The sequence below is a fragment of the Anser brachyrhynchus genome (assembly GCF_964034855.1).
Source record: "Anser brachyrhynchus genome assembly, chromosome: 1".
Lineage (NCBI taxonomy): Eukaryota > Metazoa > Chordata > Aves > Anseriformes > Anatidae > Anser > Anser brachyrhynchus.
In genome coordinates, this window is record NC_137694.1 from 3145717 (window position 1) to 3165171 (window position 19455).

Below are 19455 nucleotides of genomic sequence, written 5' to 3' on the forward strand. Positions count from 1 at the left end.
GTAGTCTGGCCAGGAGCCAGGGAAATATCCGTGCAGGCGAGGGAGGAGAAATAACACGTGTCCTCACACTTGCACAGGCACACACACACGCATGCACCCTAGCACACAGCTTCCCACAACCTGCACTTATTTCCTGGCTCCTGCATTTATATTGCCACTCAGTGAAATTAAAGGACTTAGAGGCTTGCTCAGCCACGAAAACCTTCCTGTCGGAGTGACAAGTGGTGGCATTAGGCTGATGCTAGCGGAGGGCGTAAATTGTGATGCAGCGTCGTAGCTCTGGGTCTTGAAGAGAAAGCTGAGGCTCCCTGGCAGCTTTCGTATCCCTGGCTGCATTCCCCTCTGCAAAACTGACAGGTCTCATTCCAGATTTTTGCACCTGTGATAGGAACAGGCACTTTCTCCCTTGCTGTGAAAACAGTGCAGTAGCACCTTCTTCTTGTTGTAGGCATCTGTGGGAGAGAAGTGAGCTGGGGTTAAAAATCTCCCGTACGCTCCTGGGAGAATACCAAGTCCCCCAGTTTTAAGGAAATGTATGGGCTTTGAAGCTTGCCTTCAAAAATGAAAAAAAAAAAAAACGCATTGTTTAGTAGGGGATTTTCAGGGGTGTTGTGCTGACTTCAATCTAGGAAGTTTCCTGTTGATGTTTTTTGAGTCATCACAATTTTTTAAAATCCTCATGGAAGGAGGATCGTAATGTTTCCATTGAGTTTCTGTGACTTTTGTCTCAAACTCACCCCTAGTTCTACAAAATAAAGGACTTCTTCTATCAAGATGTTCCTTTTTACACTAGGCTTCCTTTTATTCTTTGTAATGACATTAGTTATATCACCAAAAAAATCCTCTTTTGACATGCTGTGGGATACATTCCACATTCTAGCAAGTACTTTCAAGGATAGGTGAGCCCTAATTAGCCACAGACCTACCTTACTAGACACCTGCCTTACTGGAACAAGTAAAAACTACTTGATAGCAAGTTTAATAACCACAAACTGGTAGCAAAACATTTCATGGGGAACTGAGTTCTTTTCTAAAAAAAGAGTCTAATACATAAGGAAATAAAATAAAACCTTGAAATTGTGATTTAACTTTCTCTTTTCACTTTTAGTACATCTTAGGATGGTTTTGTACAGTATGGTGCAGTCTGCACCATTATCTAGATATTGTCTAGTCTCTCATCATCATTCATATAAAGTGTTTTGTTTTATCAGAAGGGGGTTAACTGATGTCTGTGAGATAAATATTTCAAATATAAAACTTTGCTTGAATAGATACCTATTAAAGATGCAAAATCAAAATATTTTGGAATTGCCATTTTTGGGAAATAGCTCAGATTTTCATTGCTGAGTCCCCAGCTGAGACAATCAGTATTAGTTTATCCTCGAATAGAAATTCCATTTTTATTCTATTTTTTTTTTTAAGATATGTTCCTCATTTTCTGGATGATAACCACAAATGCCACTCTTTTTCTGTTTCTTTTTATCCATCTTCTGCCTGTCTATCATCATCACAGACCACACAAAGGTGAAATCTTCAGCCAACCCAAATAAATCTCATCTGTCTGTTTTATGAATGTTGTGATATTTTCTTTTTGGACTTAAAGAGTCTGCTTGACTTTCAGAGTAGGAATAAGCCTGCCACAGATCTGATTTTGTTGGTTCGAGTGGAACTTGACTATGTTTTGGACTGGAGATGTTATCTGGCGTGGTTAGTGCAGTGCAGACTGAAGTTGCTGTGGCTTTGGGGCATCAGAAATGATCAGGACCCATCACTGCAAGTGTCAGTCTGGAGTGTGGTGTAGAGACAACAAAAATATCCGTTCCAGCTTTGGCTTTTCGGAGTTGCTGTGCCATGCTGTAGCAGTATCCCTCGGTATCTCTAGTTTGGATGAAAAGCAAAGACGTTGATGAATTTCACTTTACGCTAATGCTTCCTTTCATAGTTTCCTACCCAGACCATTGCAGAGGACTTGTGGTGCAGAAGTTGTGTGTACACTAGACAAACCTAGAAAATCCAACACTTGTCTGTGATCATCCATGCTATTAAATTGTTGACTTCCGTAAGCTCTTTGTATAGTCAAAGCAAAAACACAGTCATATGGGAGGTGGTTTTTGGTACCTAATATTAAATACCCTAGAATAAAGTATCCTCTAGAGGTTCCAGGGCCTGTCTCCATTTATTAAAGATGAACTTGGCAAGACACAGGAACAGGCTGCCCCCAGAAGCTGTGGCTGCCCCATCTCTGAAAGGTTCAAGGCCAGGTTGGATGGGGCTTTGGGCAACCTGATTTAGTGGGAGGTGTCTCTGCCCATGGCAGGGGGGTTGGAATTAGATGATATTTAAGGTCCCATATGATTCCAACCCATCCAACCCAAATCATTCTATGTTTCTGTGATTCTACAGCCTAAAAATTAGCCTCTCGGTCAAAATTAGGCTAACTGTGGTGCCAGACTCAGGGCTGGGAAGCGGTCAAGGGCAGTCCTGCTCATGCCAATGCCTTGGCTTTGCCTGCCAGTCACACTGCTAGGCAAGGGTCTAGCTGCCAGACCTGGATTCCCAGTTGGCAGGGCCATTGGCCAACGGGTACTGACCTCAGAAAGGGAATTCCCCTGTCCTCACTGCAGAGAGAGCCTTGCCAGTGCTGGCAGATGGCAGCCACGACATCCCGAATGGGCGGAAGGGAATACCCTTTGAAAGCAGCATTAGAAGATCCTTTCAGCTAGCCAGTCATATGGCAAAACATTTGGGCACCATAAATAATTGGAAAGGCAGAAACGAGATAATTAAGGGCCAGCACCATGATTTCCATGCTGTTTCAATGTTGAGGAGACATCTACAAGGGTAATTTTCTCCCACCTCTGAACCAGGGTGATAGATGCAATGCAGAGTGCTCTCCCATTTACACCCCCCTCTGCATTGGCTGGAAATATTACGTGGAGATAGCTCGGGGTGCAGGCTGGAGTTCTGCTATGGGAAAAAGGTGAGCTCTGGAGCTTGGGTGGTAAGCCAAGTAAGATGCAGCGATCCTACCCCTCTTAAGGTCTGGTAAAGGTCCAGACCGGTGAGAAAATGTCATGCCACCAACCACCATGACTGCTAAGACACCCGTTCATTTAATTCTGGGTCTAAGGGACCAAGAGCTAAAAGTCCTCCATCACACAAACACCATGCTCCCATCTCTGCCCTTCCACTGGACCCAGCTCTTCCATGAAGGCAGCTGGGGCTCTTTTGGAGATGTGTTGGCACATAGCAGCTGCTGCTACTGTCGCTGCCACTGTTTGTCTGCTCTGTACCTAACCTGGCACTCTGTTTCCATTGTGTCTGAGCTGTTTTGTTGTTGTTGTTGCTGTTTTCAGATGGACATTTTCAGCTGAGTTCGTCAGCAGTGTTCAATATCTCCCTCCAGAACAAATCAAAAACTCCTTGTGCTTTTGGTTTTTTGAACTTAAAGTGTCTGACTAAAACCACTTACGTCCTTTCCAGATAAATTCACTATGTCCTTTTCTTGTTCTTTCTTACATTTCTTTGTACTGTGGCCCACTCCTGCCTTTTTACAATTTATAAAGTGCAGAACTCAGCTGCAACAGTAGAAACCCTTGCTCCTATCTCAAAGACATCTATTCCTCTCTTGCTGTTTTGCAAGTAGTCTAAAGAGAAGAAATGAGATCTGAGGCAGGAGGTTGGACCATGTATGAAATGATACAATTGCAAGGGAGCTGGACCCAGTGATGTATCTGGAGTAGGTTGGTTACTTCAGTTGATCAATATTCAAAACTATGAGTGTCTCTAGTGACCACAAAGAGGCCTCATACTGCCTCTTATTTCTCCTGGTAGGATGCTGATGTCTTTATGTAGGTAGCTTGATTATTCTCTTATTTCTTGACTTGTTTCTCCAGATCAATCCCGTGACAGGCCCTCGTGAAGGAGGGACCAAAGTGACCATCCGTGGGGAGAATCTGGGGCTGGAGTTCAGAGACATCGCATCTCACGTCAAAGTGGCTGGAGTGGAGTGCAAACCGCTGGTGGAAGGGTACATCCCAGCAGAGCAGTAAGTTGGGTGTGTGGCAGACACTGGGCCACAGCACACCTACTACCAGTTATTGCTACGTGTAGGGTCTTTGAGGAATTCATTCTCCTCCTTTTCCCTGAAATCCAAAGAATTCATGAAGTTAAAGAAGTCATTCCTCTCTAGGAATTAACAGGAGTTAATAATCCATTTATTACCGTATTTAGATTGCATATTTTGGGTGATCGTTATGGCATATGCCATAAAGTTAACTATTTTTCAAATAACTGCCACCACAAGGGTGTTCAATCCCGGTTTGTGGGGCAGCAGCCCCAAGAAGCAGCTTTCTCCATGCAGGAACGATCAAGTCCTACAGCTGCAAAGCTGTCCACCATACACGACTGGGGACAAGACCTCCGCCCAGAATTTGTCTATACAATGAAGTGAAGGTATGGTGGTTTACACCAGCTAAGTGTCTGCTCCACTCAGTGCCAACAGACGAAAAACACCTTTCTTTAAAGAATAACAGTGCACAGTTTGGATCCTGGGCTGGAAAGGAGCAGAGGATGGGTTAAGTCTACGGTCCATTCTCCAAGAATGTGGGCTGTTTCCTCTGCTTTCTTCTCACCCAGACTGCAAAACCACCTCTAAAACCTTGCCTCTGGTTCTGTTTTCTCCACAGGATAGTATGTGAGATGGGGGAGGCCAAGCCCAGCCAGCACGCTGGATTCGTGGAGATCTGTGTGGCTGAATGCAAACCTGAGTTCATGGCCAGGTCTTCACAGCTCTACTACTTCATGGTAAGATACTGCAGGAAGATATCCTGGGCCCTGAAGGTCCTCACACTGGGTCCACTTCTCTCTGTCCGTCTGTTCTCCTTGACCAAATTCAGCCTCTGAGCCCTTCACTGCCATCCTGAGCACTCCAAGTTGTTCCTTTCATTTCCTTTTGAAATTTTTTATGAGCAAAAATAGCTTGCCTAATTAATGTTTCACGAATCTAATAATAGTCCAAATTATTAGTCCAGTTACAGTTAGATACAGCCACGGTCCAAATTAGTACAGAAAATCCTCATTAATAGTTAAAAATGCTATATAGGAAAGAAATTAAAAAAAAAAAGGGGGGGGGGAATCAAAAAAAAAAACCCTTCCTGATATCTCACTTTTCCTGGATGGAATGCTAGCCCTGCCAGAGTTCTGAAGGTGTACAATTCAAGGGGTGCTTGTGTTAGGGGGTCTTCTAGGTGTCCAGGAGAAGCAGTGCTAGAAGCAGCACTAGATCAGGAGGGATGAGTTGAGGCTGAGAGTGAGCTGTAAGGTATTACTGGGGCTTGCATCTCCAGACCCAAATATTAAAAATTTCCAAATTTTCCAAGGCAGAGAAAGATTCCGATTGTGAGTGGCCACCTTTAGCAGGTTGTCTGGAGTCTGCTCTGTTTTTAGACAGCACTCAAAGTGTAACCACACTTCTTTTTTTAGAGATACTGGTGGGGTTCATAGACTGTTGTGGTACATTCTCTGTCCAGGACATCAGCTTGCAAAGCAGTCAGAGGGGATCTGGGCCTGATCCTGCACTGCCACAGAGGTGCAAATACAGCCTGAAACTGTGGCTTTGCCATGGTGAAAGCCTCACGGAAGAGAGGAGCAGAGCCCCATGAATGTTGTGCATTTGACTTGTTTTGCTCCATTCTCACCCTTTCTGCCTGCCTTTCTTGTCCAAGAGACCTGCTTATTCCCGTAAGGCCCCTTGCTGGGGACAGGCAAACATTACCTGGCCCTGAATTGTGCAGATCTTGTGGAGGTCTGAGATGAGAGGGTCTCTTTGTTCCCATCAAACTCTCAACTCCTGCAAGGGAATGGGTCTTTTCTAAAACAGTCCACATACCCAACTATTTTTTTATGGTAAAAGGAACTGGTAATGAATGCAAATCTCTCCAATTTCCCCCTTGAGCAATGGAGATCTCTGTATTTTCCAATGTCACTCAGGTGCTACAGTGGCGGGGGCACAGAGACGCCTCAAGAGGTGGCCCCCACCATGCCGACAGAAGGGCTCTTTCCAGGACATTACACTTCAGCACGTCACCTTTGCTAATCTTGGAATTACAGTCTGATTTTGATCATCCGTGTCCATCTGTGACAGCTTTTCCCTTTGCTTGCTGGCTTTCCGGCTGCCAGCTATCCCAGCCGTGCATGAGCATGAAGCCAACAGGGTTTTCTCTGCTGCATACCTTGATACCTTTGTGCTAGACAGAATAAAACACCGATGCTCCCCAGCCTGCCCATCATATGTCCTCTCCCGCATCCACTGCTTTCGTAGCAGGAGCTGTGTTCATTGGCGTGGCTTGACTTCCTCCGAAATTCTGCCAGGAGAGTAGAGATGTTGTTGCACACATTGCACACCTTGGCATCTGGCAGTGGTGGGTGGCAGCTTTACGAGAAGGAAGATGTTTGAGAGCTACGGAAGGGCATCTCACGGGAGTTAAATGCCACTTGCTGACGCATAGCAAATCCTCTGGAAATTACTTTTGCAAAAGGTATGAAGCCAAGCAAGGTCGAACCTGGCTGATAGTTTCAGCCTCCACCTCTCCTGTGAGAAATGGAAAGGTTGACGCTTTGAATTCAACAGAATCCTTAATTTCGGTGCTTTAAAAAAGAGGCAGTTTAATTTAGAGATGCTAGAACAGTTCTTCCCAACGTTTCTAACCTGAACTTTTGAATTCAGAATGCTGTTAGTTTGTTTTTAACTGGTCTGTGATCAAAAATGCAAATTGCATTAGAGAGTTCAATAAGCCAAAAGGGAAACAAAACATTTGGTTGCAGGCTGAAATGAAATTTATGATGATCTAAATGAAAATCATTTATTTTTTTTCTCTCTCTCTTTTTATGTTACTCATTTTGTTGCTATGATTTTAATGCTGTTGTCTTTCAACCCAAGAGATTTTACCTTTTCTTTTCTTTCTTTGTTTTCTTTTTTTCAAATCAGATGCTGAAGTAAGTTTGCCTGTATTCTGTCTCTGGCTCAGTGCAGGTGCTGTGGGGTGATCTGGTTGCATTTCTTCTGGGCCTGCTCCTATAATCCTTGTTCCAGGACAGCATTTTGAACAGATCTCCCTTCTGTCTTGGGCTGCATACTGCCCCTCCTGCTGCTGCCATTGACCCAATAGAAAGGACAACGGGGTACACGAGCTGCCTGTGGGTCATGTCTTCCTCTGCCCTTGTCCCCAGGAGGAATGACCTGGGAACCAAAGTCTTGATGTGCACCATGAGGTCAATTTAGACACAGCTTTGATGGCAGCTTCTCTGAGGACAGCCTATGCCAAGGAGATAGTGGAGGAAAGTAAAAGGTTGGGCAGCAGAGGAAAGTAGTCAAGTACCTAGAAAGATACAGAAGATTTTCTGGCCTCCTCTCTCCCTCGCTGTCACTTGTCCACTTCAGCCTATTACAGATCCACTAGACCCCCATGCATTTTCCATCACCTTTCACCAGCTAGGAAATGGTAAACAGTCTGGAGGCTGAGTTTTACTGCAAACACGCTGTGCAATATTTATGAACGCCACTGTGAATAATTAATGGTTTATCACAACTTGGAAAGCTCAGCCACAAAGCCTTTTGTAAGATCGGCGTGAGATACATCAATACTTTGCCAAGGAGCATCACTGATGTAATTTGGGTCTGCAAGAATTCTGAATTGAGCATGGCCATTTTCTCAGCTATTGAGGAGAAGGGCAGAAGGACATCAAGGACTGGGATAAGGGCTCTGAGTCTTTAACTTAAATGTCCTGCTCTGGTTTGTAAAGTAGCTAGTATTGCAGGGCAGTTGTGCAGGCTATCTGCACCAAGCTGGCAATTCCCAACCCATTTTTTCATGGGTGGGAAGTCATCTCCCAGCAGCAACCTAATGGTCGGCCACAACTTGTATTTGAGTTATGGCTATCAATAAGGAAGAGGAGTTGCCATCACAGCACGAGGCAGTACCGTAAAAATAGAGAAGCACAACATACTGAAGACACGTCTCTTTCTGCACCTTGTATCCCAATAACATCTGCTGGAGAATATTCTCAGACAAGTGTAAAAAACAGGTCATTTCTTGTTTATTCTTTCTTCTTGTACATCCTCCAACTTTCAGCAACTGATAGGTGAGCAACTTCTTGAGGCAAAAACAGTCTCAAATCCACCATATCAGAAACAGGCAAGTGTGAACACAAGAAAAGTCCAGCTCTGTCAATAATTTTTTTCTACTGGTCAGTATCTCTGATTTTCGAGTTCAGCTCTGTCTCCAAGCAGTAACTTCGTTTTGAACAAAAGCAAAGTGGAAACCTTGTCGCTGTTTTTCAAAATGATTAGCCATAAGGGCACAAGGACGGAGAGAGGTCTATGTGTGTGAAAGGGGGAGCTATGGTGTGTGTCAAGCAGCTTTATAAACGTGGATTAATGGTCTCCAAAGCTCAATAAGGTGACTGCATGATGTACCTGCTCATTCAGAGATGTTGAGGAGAGCTTCAAGCATTTGTGTCATCATTCTTAGAGAGGAAAAAAAAAAAAAACACCTTCATTTAAATGCATATAGTGGCTTTTCACTTGGGACTGAGTGGAAAGTTTTTCTATTAAAATGCAAATGAAAGAATAAACTGTAACTCCAAATTTCTCCCTGAAAATGGATGTCTCCTCTCTGCATTGTGGTAACAGGGTGATCTGTGCCTTCAGAGTACAAGTATTTTATCTTGCTTTTGGGAAGAATAGAGAGTAGGAAGGCAAGAAAAAGGTTTGAGATTTGGGGCCTCTAAAGGAATTATGCCCTCTTTTTGATATATTAATGCAATACTGTGTTATGTTTGGAAAAGAGGCTGAGACAATCAGCAGAAATAAAAAAAAAAATTTCATGTGGGCAGTGCTCTTCTTTCTTGTGGCTGTAGTATTTCAGAGCACATCTTAACATGAGTGATGCTGTGCAATATTAGTGCAGGACACACATGCAGTACAAGACTGTTTCAGAGTCAAAGTGTGAAAAGAGAAAGAGAAAGACCTGGGGTCATGTGGTGTGCCCATGGGAGAGACAGAACACATGCTCCCAGCTTTGGGACTACAAGATGCTCTGTTGAACCTCAGCTCTCTTCCTTCCCAGGGAAAAGGCTGTGAGCACAGGGAAATTTTTAAGCATCCTCCAAGTCCTGTTCCCTTGGTAGATCAATAAGCTTTAGAGTAATCTTAAAATCATAGAATCACTTAGGTTGGAAAAGACCTCTAAGATCATCAAGTCCAACAGTTAACCCAGCAAAACCAAGTCTACCACCGAACCATGTCCCTAAGCACCTGGTGGCTTTCATTACTTGTGAGCTGTGCAGTTTTCTCCAGAGGCAAAGGGCCACCATTAAGATCCAACAAGGCAGTTTGAGATCCAGCTTATCTTGCAGAAGTGGTGTTGCATAATAGCAAAAATGCTCCTGAGCTGTATCAAACGGGCAGCGGAGATGGGAGGTCATGGCTGCAGTGGATCCAGGCATGGAACTGACTATGGAAGCACACGGTATTTCCTAGCAGGTATAAGGGTAGGCCTTATTTTGTAGGGTGAAACCAGACTGGGGTTAGGTCTGAGTTCATCTCACCAAAGTCAGCATTCAAGTAGTGTCTGTTAAAGAACTGGAGTCATTCAACGCTCCTCTTTTAGCAGGAAAATATGCGCATCTTCTGAAGTTCACCTAACGTGGTTAACCCCCTGGGTGTGCCTAACTTTCTCCAGTACTTCAAAGAGAAAGGGAAAGTTCCTTTGTTATTATGTGTTTTCAGCATCACCCTTTGCTTTTACAGACTCTGACGCTCACTGATCTCAAGCCGAAGCGGGGACCCGTGTCTGGTGGCACCCAGGTGACAATTACAGGCAACAACCTCAACGCAGGCAGCAACGTCATCGTGACCTTTGGGCGACAACCTTGCCTCTTCTACAGGTACAGAGGAGTCCTTCCCACCTTGTATACCTGAACCTGAAAGATGTGAACAATCGCAGTCAAGAGATTTCTCCTGCAGTCCAAACACCCTGTCCTTTGAGTGACTCTTTTGCTTGTAACCATGTCTGTTCTGCCGTGGAAAAGAGCATTCTGCTCTGTGCTCGATCAGCGCAACCGTACTGTGCATGTTTTTTAGGGGGGAGAACAGTATTTATTTCATTGTTTTGATTGGTATTTGATGGGCTTTTTCCATGGCCCCTTGTCAAATTTCTCTGCAATTCTCCATGGTCCCATGTTTTGCTACTTGCTCTGAGGGTACATAATTTAAAAGATTCATTTTCATGTCCCCGCTTTAGAAGAGGCAAAAAAAAAGAAAATCTGACAACACCAATTTTAAGTATTAAAACACCTCCCTTTTAGCCTAGAATAGTCCCATGGTGCTAAGAAATGGATGACTTGCAGCATTTCAGCTCGGTGTTGGCTCCCGTTCAATTGCAGTTCAGAGAGGCTTAATGTCGGTGTTACCTGCTGAATGTTCCCTGATCCCTGTGAGAATGAGCCTAAATCCAGTTCCCAGGGGCTCCTGCAGCTCCAACCTATCCAGTGCAATGCACTTTGCTGCCAGTATTGGTGGAAGCTCAAGACAAAGCTGGCACAATTTCTCCCTGCTTCTCCTTGGCAGAAGAAGGATCCATTCACAGGGGACTTGGGACCACTGTCTTGGGGCAAAGCTCTTCCCTCTCCAGGATGCTGGAATCCTCTTTAGCTGCCTGTCAGGACTGTAGCATGATTTAACATCTATAATTCAGGAGGGTGAAGTCACAGCTTGTGATTTAAAAGGCCAAGCGGGAACCACAGCTGCTTGGAGTTGCTTACTAAAGAGACTGGGGAGTTTTAGAAGGGATTGACAATGCCTGGACTTCCAGTGAAATTTGAAGAGCACCTGGAGGGTGAATGCCATGCTGCAAGGGAAGGATGAACCCTGCTTCATCTTTCTAGGGATATAAGATGAATCTGTGTCACAAATCACAGTGCTAGGAAGGCTGAGGGTGTTTGGGGACTGGGTTTTGGGCTCTTTATGGAAGGCAATGCCACTGCGAAATTCAGACCTGGAGCTGGTTTTGAGCCAGTCCCCAAAGGAAGACTTTTATGCAGAATCCATTTTAAGTAAAACCATAAAATTCTTCCCACTACATTAGCACTTCCCATGCAGAAGTCTCAGGCATGTTGCAAACTGCAGTTAAACAAGGCTTACAGTCCTAATGCAAAGTAAACTTTATTATCCCAGACTGGATAGCTGAGGTGCAAACACCCCCTTTTACGAGCTGCTGCTGCATGTGCCTGCAGGCAGGAAGGAAACATCCATCATGCATTTAATCACTCAGAAACATTTCTGGAGAGAGGTCTGGTTTGGACTTCCCTTGGGATTCGGTTTATATTCTGAGACCTGAGTAATGGTGGCTCTTGTGGTTTTATTTAAAGCAGTGAGAAGGCAATGTCACTTCCTCAGGTGAATGTGTCACACTGTTCCCAGCATATTCCTGCAGCAGTGAGTTTCTCCACTTCACAGGGAATAGGCTAAGGTCAGAGGACATAAGCTGGGCCGTTATTGGCACTATTGATTTGCTGCTGGCAGAGCCTGGTTTACATTTACTCACTTCTGCTCACAGGAGATCCACCAAACACATTGTCTGTAACACCACTGCCTCGGATGAAGGCTTTGAGAAGGTGAAGGTGTCTGTGAGAGTGGACAAGGCCAAGATACATCAGGAGCTGCAGTACGAGTATGTGGAGGATCCAACCATCCTGAGGATTGAACCTGAGTGGAGCATCTTCAGGTGAGCATCCCAGGAACACACCCTACCAGCTTCCCTTATTTTCTCCTGCAGCACTGGTATGTTTGTGATGGTGCTTTCCAAGATCCCACTTCCCAGATCCCAAAAAACCATGAGAGCTGGTGGACTTGCCTCTTGGGAAGACAATAAATGCCAGCAATGCTCTCTGTATTCACTGTAGCACCGTGGATTTCCATAGCCGTGTGTACTCCTGGGACAAAATTTCCAAAGAGCCTTGTGAGGGATGGGCAGGAGCCGTGTTCTTTCTCCAAATCAACTCGGTGTAGTCCAAAGCTAAATGAACCTTCACTGGCAGACTACAGCTTTCTTGCTGGCTTAATGCAGCAAAATCCAGCTGCAACTGCTCATCAGAAGTTTGCCCTGGGGACTTCATGTTTTAATTACAAAGGCAGGTACAGCAGGTCTCCAGCCTGATGTTGAAGCTTTCTCTTTCTTTACTGCAGCCTGGTGTTTATTTCCAGTACCCAGATGCTCACTCAGTGGTATCACAGTCCCCTGGAGCTGTTGTGTTCCTAAAGGCTGCAATTCTTACTTTTTTTTTCTGGTCATGATTATGTTTTGGGTCCCATTGGGCTGGGTCCATGTTTTTTTATGGTGACAGCACCAGTCAAATATCCATTAGCCTCCTAGACCCAGACATAAACATCATGACTGTGCTTAGAGAAGGGAATAGTCCTTGGGTTTGAAAGCAATTCTCACCTTCTCACAGCCTTACCTGCTGGTTTAGGAATAAGTATTGCTTGTTTGGCTATCATGCCTGGAAGCCCCAAGGCCATCTCCTGAGATGAAATACAAAGGGAGCCCAGGTCCCTGCCCTACCAAAGGGTCTTCCTCCATATTAGGTATCCCTTTTGCTCTTTAGCTCATTGATGCTGCTTTGGTGAATTCAGAAGGTTCGTGCAATGTCTGAGTATAGCATTTGCCCTGGTTGTGGAAGGCATCAAAGTGTTACCCAAATACTCTCTGAATCTTGCAGAAATGGTCTCAGGAATAGAGGAACTAGCTACTAAATACACTGGTATTTCCTTGAAAAGATACAAAATAAGAAATCTTAGTGTCCCTTCATTCATCCACTGTAGCTCTCTGCTCCCCTGTCAAACCGGACTGATTGGAGTATCTGGGGATTAGGAGCAGGACTCGTAAATCCCCTCAGTTCAGCTCCCCTCCAGAAGATGTTTTCACAAATCAATTAGTGCCTTTAATTACCATGAGGGAATTTACCGATTTAGCCGGATTGAATCTTTACACGTTGGGCTCGAAGCTTTAGTGTCTGGATTTTCCATTTGGAGGTTTTATTTTCAGTCAGAGTTCAGGTTATCAGTGAAATGAGAAATCGCTTTAGTCCCTTCCTTATTAAAGTGAGTTTAGTGCTGCTTAAAAGGTGTAAGATTGACAACCCAGGAGAGTGAATTCCCCTTTTATCCCCAGGAAAGCGACAGAACGGGCCCTTCCTTCACCTGGCTTCGGGCCTGGCTGGGAGGTGAGAGGAGAAGCTCTCCAGAGCCTGTTTGCTCCCTGGTTTCTCTTCTGAAGCTCCCAGCAAGAGACAAAGAAGCAGCCAAGGAGAGGTTGGAGGTGGAATGGCCCAGCTTTGTCTGGCCCTGAGTTGCACAGGATCTGCATCCCAGTGCTTTCTGCCATGGATCTCCCATCCTCCTCCCAGCATAAAGCAAATTAAGAAGAGGTGCTTGTTTCACAGGTGCCAGCTTATTTGCAGGGTCCGTAGCTGCTAGGATGGATGACTGGGACTCTGTCTCATCATTCAGATACAGCCTCTAACTTACTCTCTTTGGTACCTCTAAAATAGAAAGCATCCACTTGATCAGTAGCAGGAGACTAATTTTAACCAGGTCTGCCCACTGCACCTCTGCTTTTGTGCCCTTTCTTTTGCACTTTTGAATTATTTTGAATTGTAACCTTGGAGGAGCGTGCAGAGAGATAAGTTGCAGTATCCAGGATTCCCTCTGTGGTTCAGGGTGTCTGAGCCCATTTTTTGGACAATCACTGTTAAGCCATGGAGCTCCGTCCTGAGTTTGTAATGGAGACAAAGCAAGGCATCCACAGAGAGCTGGATAAAAGGGCAGCCAGCTCAACTACTGGGAATCAAACAAGAAATAAGTTAGTTGAGAGACACGTGGATCTGGAGACAGACCGAGGAGGCTCTTCCTTGCTATATTTGTTATGCAGTATGATTCATTACAGCAAATCTCTGATTCATCACTCCTGGCTGTGGGGCTAAGCTGTTTTGAGGGATAGATGATTGCTACTAAACCAGCTTTGCAAAATTAGTGAATGAATGTACCCAGACTGGCTTAAAACCTTCTCAAGTGCCATTTTCCAAGACAATAAAGAAAAGATTACTGCTAATTTACTCACATCGCCAAAAAAAATGAGTCACGCTGGGCTGGCAGGTACCTAGAATTTTATAAGGCTCCATTAATACATTTGATCTGGGTTTGATTTGAATTACGTCCAGCAATTATCTGAGCCTGCAGAGAGAAAATTACGCTTAGAGCTTTCGGGACAAAAAAAAAAAAAAAAAAAAGAGTTAAATTAAGAAAGCTCTTAGTCTTGGCACCTCTGACATTTTGCTGAGCAGAAGTGTCTGTCACTACTCTGATCTGGGTGAGAAGTGGCTACAACAGGGCATTCACCCACAGCCACAGAAGGCAGTGGCTACCAGTTTTCACGTGAAGGCAAAGAGCAGTTGAATTTGCTGGATTTGCAAGCCAGAGTGAGTTTTCAGGTGATGTCTTCAGTGAACAGAATTTCTTTGGCTTTTATTTTATTTTATTTTATTTTATTTTATTTTATTTTATTTTATTTTATTTTATTTTATTTTATTTTATTTTATTTTATTTTATTTTATTTTATTTTATTTTATTTTTATTTTTTTTTCCAGAGAGAAGGTCCCTGTCTGATCCTCTGCTGTAGCTTTGCTTAATAAGTGTGGTTGGAGCCTGCAAGCTCGGTTTCCAAACCAAATACAGAATTTTTAACACGTGGTTTAAAAACTGTGTGCACAGACTCGGTTGATTAAATAAAAGGATTTATTTATATATACACACACTCATATATAGATATGTATATATGCACACACATTTGATATGTCTGGAACACATAAAACTGTTGAGTAAATACACAAAATCCCTTCTACTTTGAATCAGCAGAGATTCATAAAAAATAATAAATAATAATTAAAAGAGTAAAGGCCCACAGCCAAAAATCCAGAAGAAACAGGACAATGGGGAAACAAAAACTTGGTTTATGCCTTTCTCCTCAGGTTCTTGACAAGCCAGGTCTCCCTGGATGATGTCAGGAACCCTCAGCATGAAGTTGCATTTTAGGGACGGTGTATTTTTCCCTATAGGGAAGGGATGGGAAGCTCTCCTATGAATAAGAACGTGAGGTACCCCGCAGAACTCAAAGCCACGTATGATCCATGGATCAGCCTGTACAGCCTTTTCTTGCAAGACCATAAGGAACCTCTCAGAGAAGTATCACAGGAGCACCTGCAGGGAGACAGAGTTGTGACAATGCTCATGGGTAGAGCTCATGGCTTCACCACAAGCTCTTGAGAAAGATTTGGGGTTTGTGGTCGGAGCTATGATCACACCTTTGCTATGCTGGGGTTTAGAACAAAAGTGTCTCCTTGTTTTGAAAAGATAATAACTTTTTATTGCAATGGGGGTGCCCTCCTCACACCACCCTTCCTCCACCTATTCTTAAGATGACTTCAAATTTACAGGCTTCTTGGTCGAAGTTATGTTTAAACTACTAAATACTTAATTCAGGGCTATCCTTGGACCTAAAGCCAGCTAGCTTGCATAGCCCCCATCCATACCATCAAATAATCTTTCTCCTTGAAATTCAGTATAACTTCACCCATTCTGCTTATTGGAAGTGCTCTCTGGCCCTTGCAATGCCTTGAACATGACCAGGCATTGCCTGGGAGGGTAGCAAGGCACTTTAAACCAAGCCAGAGTACTGCTAACAGCTTAAAAGCATGGATGGCCACCAGCCAGTGTTTGAGCTGGTGTCCTGGCCCTGTTTGGGCTAACAGGGTAGAAGCAGCTAGAAGGGCTGAAGCACAGTCCCAGCTAGCTGCATCCAGCTCTCTGACACCTGATAGCCACACTGCTGAGCAGAGGTGTATATCTGCTTTAATTCCTACCTTCCTCATCTGTTTAATAATAAAACATAAACGAGGAACATGGAAAACAAAAGTTAGAACTGGGAGAGATCTGTTGACCAGCCCAGGCTTCTGCCTTACAGTTTGTTTATTCCCTCTTGTTTTCTCCAGTCTCATTTGTAATGCACTTGTTTCATATTTCGTGCACGTGGAGGTTTACCTAGAGGCAGGAAAGGGATGCTGGGCTTTCTTTTCCCAGCCCCACATAAATCCATCTGATTTCTGCATGGCTTTCCCTCCCGTTCTCAGCAAAGAGCTCCAGGAAATAATTTGAAGCCTGGACAGTTTCCAAGGGGAGTTACAGATGCAGGTGCTGAAACCGATGAGAATGCTCCTCATCCCTGGGAAACCTTCAGCTCCATAGCAGAGACTGGGCACTGATGACGTTTCCTCACCCTGCCTTGGCTGCCTGAGCCCTGAGAGCTGGGGTTTTTGCTTTCTCAGATAACTCTTCCCCATCCAGCCCTTGCACCACGTTGCCCCTGCAGCAGGCACCCATGGGCTGCAAGGGGAGAGCTGACCCTCGCAGAGCAGCGCTGCTTTGGTTTGGGATGGCCAAACCTGCCTGTGGTGAACCCTTCCCCTCCATGCAGAGTTCAAAGCCATCCCACACACTGGCTCCTACTAAAGCCTGTGAATGTTCCTTTGCACTTTCCTTCCTCTCTCTCCTACACACGAGAGGCAAAGGAATGGAAAGAGGGTTGAAAGCTGTTTCCTTCTGGTGAGGCTGACTGCAGGGAATGAAAAGGGCTCTGTCTCCATCTCCCCTTCTTAAGCTGGGCTGCGGGAGATGTTATAAAAGCAATAACATCAACTAAATGTAAGGTCATGGCCTGTATGAATCAACTTTCTCAGGAAATCAAGTTTTGGCTGAGCAAAAGGACACAGTGATTAGAAATCTCTACTCTGTCAAATGTTGGTTCTACACACTTTGCAGAGCATATCTGCCTGGGTCACTAAATGAAGCAAAGCAAATGCCTTATTCAGACCAAGTCTGAAGACTTTGGCTCTGTTTCTTCTAGACGTGGTGGGACTGGGTTCCCTGGCAGCATTGAAGTAGGTGGCTCCATGAAGTGGCATTTCCTTATTCAGAATGGTGCTTTCTATAGCAAGTTTAATATCGAAGACAGAACTACAGACCCCAAACAAGGCAGAACTGAATCCTCTATGGTTGCTTGCACTGGACAGTTTCTATACTTTTTTTTTTTTTTTTTTTTTTTTTTACTCCGTTCTTTAAACAGAATAGAAGATATCATCTATGGACCATTCCAAAAAGCCTCTTCTAGATTTCCTGCTCTTCTCATTATCAAAGTTGTGATTGCTGAGTCCTGACAATGGAGCACACAGATGCTGCTCGACATGTCAGTTTCAACAAGCATACAGTTTTACTTCTTTCTCCACCTATAAATTAATGAGAAAAATACTATTTGGTTAGGTTTGGTTTGCTTTGTGTTCTTTCCTAGAGGTCTGTGAGATGTGGTCAGGCACTTTACAGTAAACATTTAGGAAAATAGACAACCCACTGCTGGTTTAATATCAGGACTGGTATGTATTAGATGGGTTTATGCTTTTCTTTCATTTCGTCTTCTCTAGTGGCAACACGCCCATTGCTGTGTGGGGAACTCACCTAGACCTAATCCAGAACCCCCAGATCCGGGCAAAGCACGGTGGAAAGGAACACGTCAATGTGAGTATTGCTGCTGGGCTGGGGACTGCAGGAGGAAATGTCCAGGGTGGTGACAGAGGCTTCCTAACAGCTGAGGAGGCTGAAGTCTCCTGTTGCATCCAGAAAAGGGGGCATGGCTTCCTCTAAGATTACCCCATCCTCTCTCTACAAAGGAGCACTGGACCAAGGAGGGGACAGAGACATGAAGGGTCCTTCAGCTCCTGGTCTCTGCTGAGCCTGATTCTTCTGTTGGCTCGAGGATACCTGTCCTCTCTCTTGTCCTATGCACATCTGATGCTATTTATTACCTATGCCTATTCATACACAGACTCAAATTCAGGGTGTGCTGGGAGTAGAAGGGCCTGTGTATAGTAGTACTCTTTAATACTACTCTGTCCGTTCCCTGACCCATTTGGGATCCCGCAAAAGTGTATCCAGAGTTAATCAGCTACATTTACAGCCCAGCTCAGCTCTCGGTGACCGATTGCCTCATGAACAATGGCGAAACTGTGGTAGATCTGAAAAGAAAATATGGGAATATAGGCTAAATTAATGCAGAAAGACTGCAGTCTGCAAATGGAGAGACTTAAATTTCGGTCTTATCCCAGTTCCCCTGTGAACTCTGCTGTGTCGCCCTTCATAAAGCCAAATCCAAAGCAATCTTGTCACCTCTCACATCCCATCAGATTCAGGAAATACCTTTTGATGTTGGTTTCTGGCCTGATGTAAATCTCAGTGGGCAATCTTCCAGGCCCTCATGAACTATAGGAAAACCCCGGTCCACTTCATTATGTATGTATGTAGGTATGCTTTGGTAATGTGTCGTGTTTCTGGGCACAGCACGGCCAAACATTTCTCAAGCTTGCTGCAGAATTAGAAGCCTGCACGACTTCATCACATTCTTCCTGCAGACTCCAGCTCTTGCATGACACAATAGAGTCAAACAATTATGCCATTGTGCACTTGATGAAGCCTATTCATCATCTTACAAGTGCTCATGACGAACTACCCACCAGTTTTGCATCGGGAAGTGCTCTTTCGGTGCTCAGAGCCTGGTAGTGCCTGGCGAGACCAGGATGCACAGTGCTAGGAACCGTGTCATAGAAAGGTGAAAGCTCAGATCCTGAAAATCAACCAGATGTAATTTCTAGGGGCTTAAAATGGGAGTCAGGGATAATAGCCTTTCACAATCTACTACCCCTTTGTCAGATACACAAAAAAGTAGGTTTTAGTAGTCAGGTTTGGAACTGGACTTCAGTGTGTCCTGAAAGTTACCCCATTGTCTTCTCCACTCCAGCTTGGTGGGCATCATTTCATGTAGCTGGCTGTGCAAACAGGAATATCCTGGACACAAATGAGCATGCACTGCACATATATTTGTGGAATGATCTTTAGATGTGAGAGTTAACTGCAGGATGGTTGTGGGGCTTTGATGAGCTTCCACCATCCAAAAAAGAAAAAAAGGAAAAAAAAAAAAAGAACTTCTTATTTCTAGAAGGAAAGAAAACCTGGCAACCCCAGAGGCTGAACTCCCTCAGAGCAGAGGCACAGGATGACCAGTTGCAATACAAACTGTTCTACACACCAATCCCAGCAAATCTTCCCTAATCCTTCCCTTGATTGCCTGATGGGTTTGGGGCCTGCTTTGAAGCAGCAAAGCACCAGTTTGCCTCTTGATAACCAAGGAGGTCTGCTCCTCAGTGTCCTCTGCTAGGCTAGCATTTCCTTGGGAGGTATCAGCCCACGAGCAGAGCTGGAGGCATTTCCATAAACTCTCCCCGTGTTGGGTTTCT

The 19455-nt window shown here is 44.5% G+C and overlaps 1 protein-coding gene across 5 annotated transcripts in view; it reads left to right on the forward strand.

The window, feature by feature from the left end:
* The window catches only part of PLXNA4 (plexin A4), a 425098-nt gene that overhangs the window by 347555 nt on the left and 58088 nt on the right, over nucleotides 1–19455 (forward strand). For all 5 annotated transcript variants that reach the window (XM_080577830.1, XM_080577838.1, XM_080577839.1 and 2 more), the window contains 5 exons: nucleotides 3897–4048; nucleotides 4689–4806; nucleotides 9812–9948; nucleotides 11619–11786; nucleotides 17590–17683. In XM_080577830.1, coding sequence (XP_080433956.1) covers nucleotides 3897–4048; nucleotides 4689–4806; nucleotides 9812–9948; nucleotides 11619–11786; nucleotides 17590–17683 — 669 coding nt within the window. The remainder of the gene's footprint in view (nucleotides 1–3896; nucleotides 4049–4688; nucleotides 4807–9811; nucleotides 9949–11618; nucleotides 11787–17589; nucleotides 17684–19455) is intronic.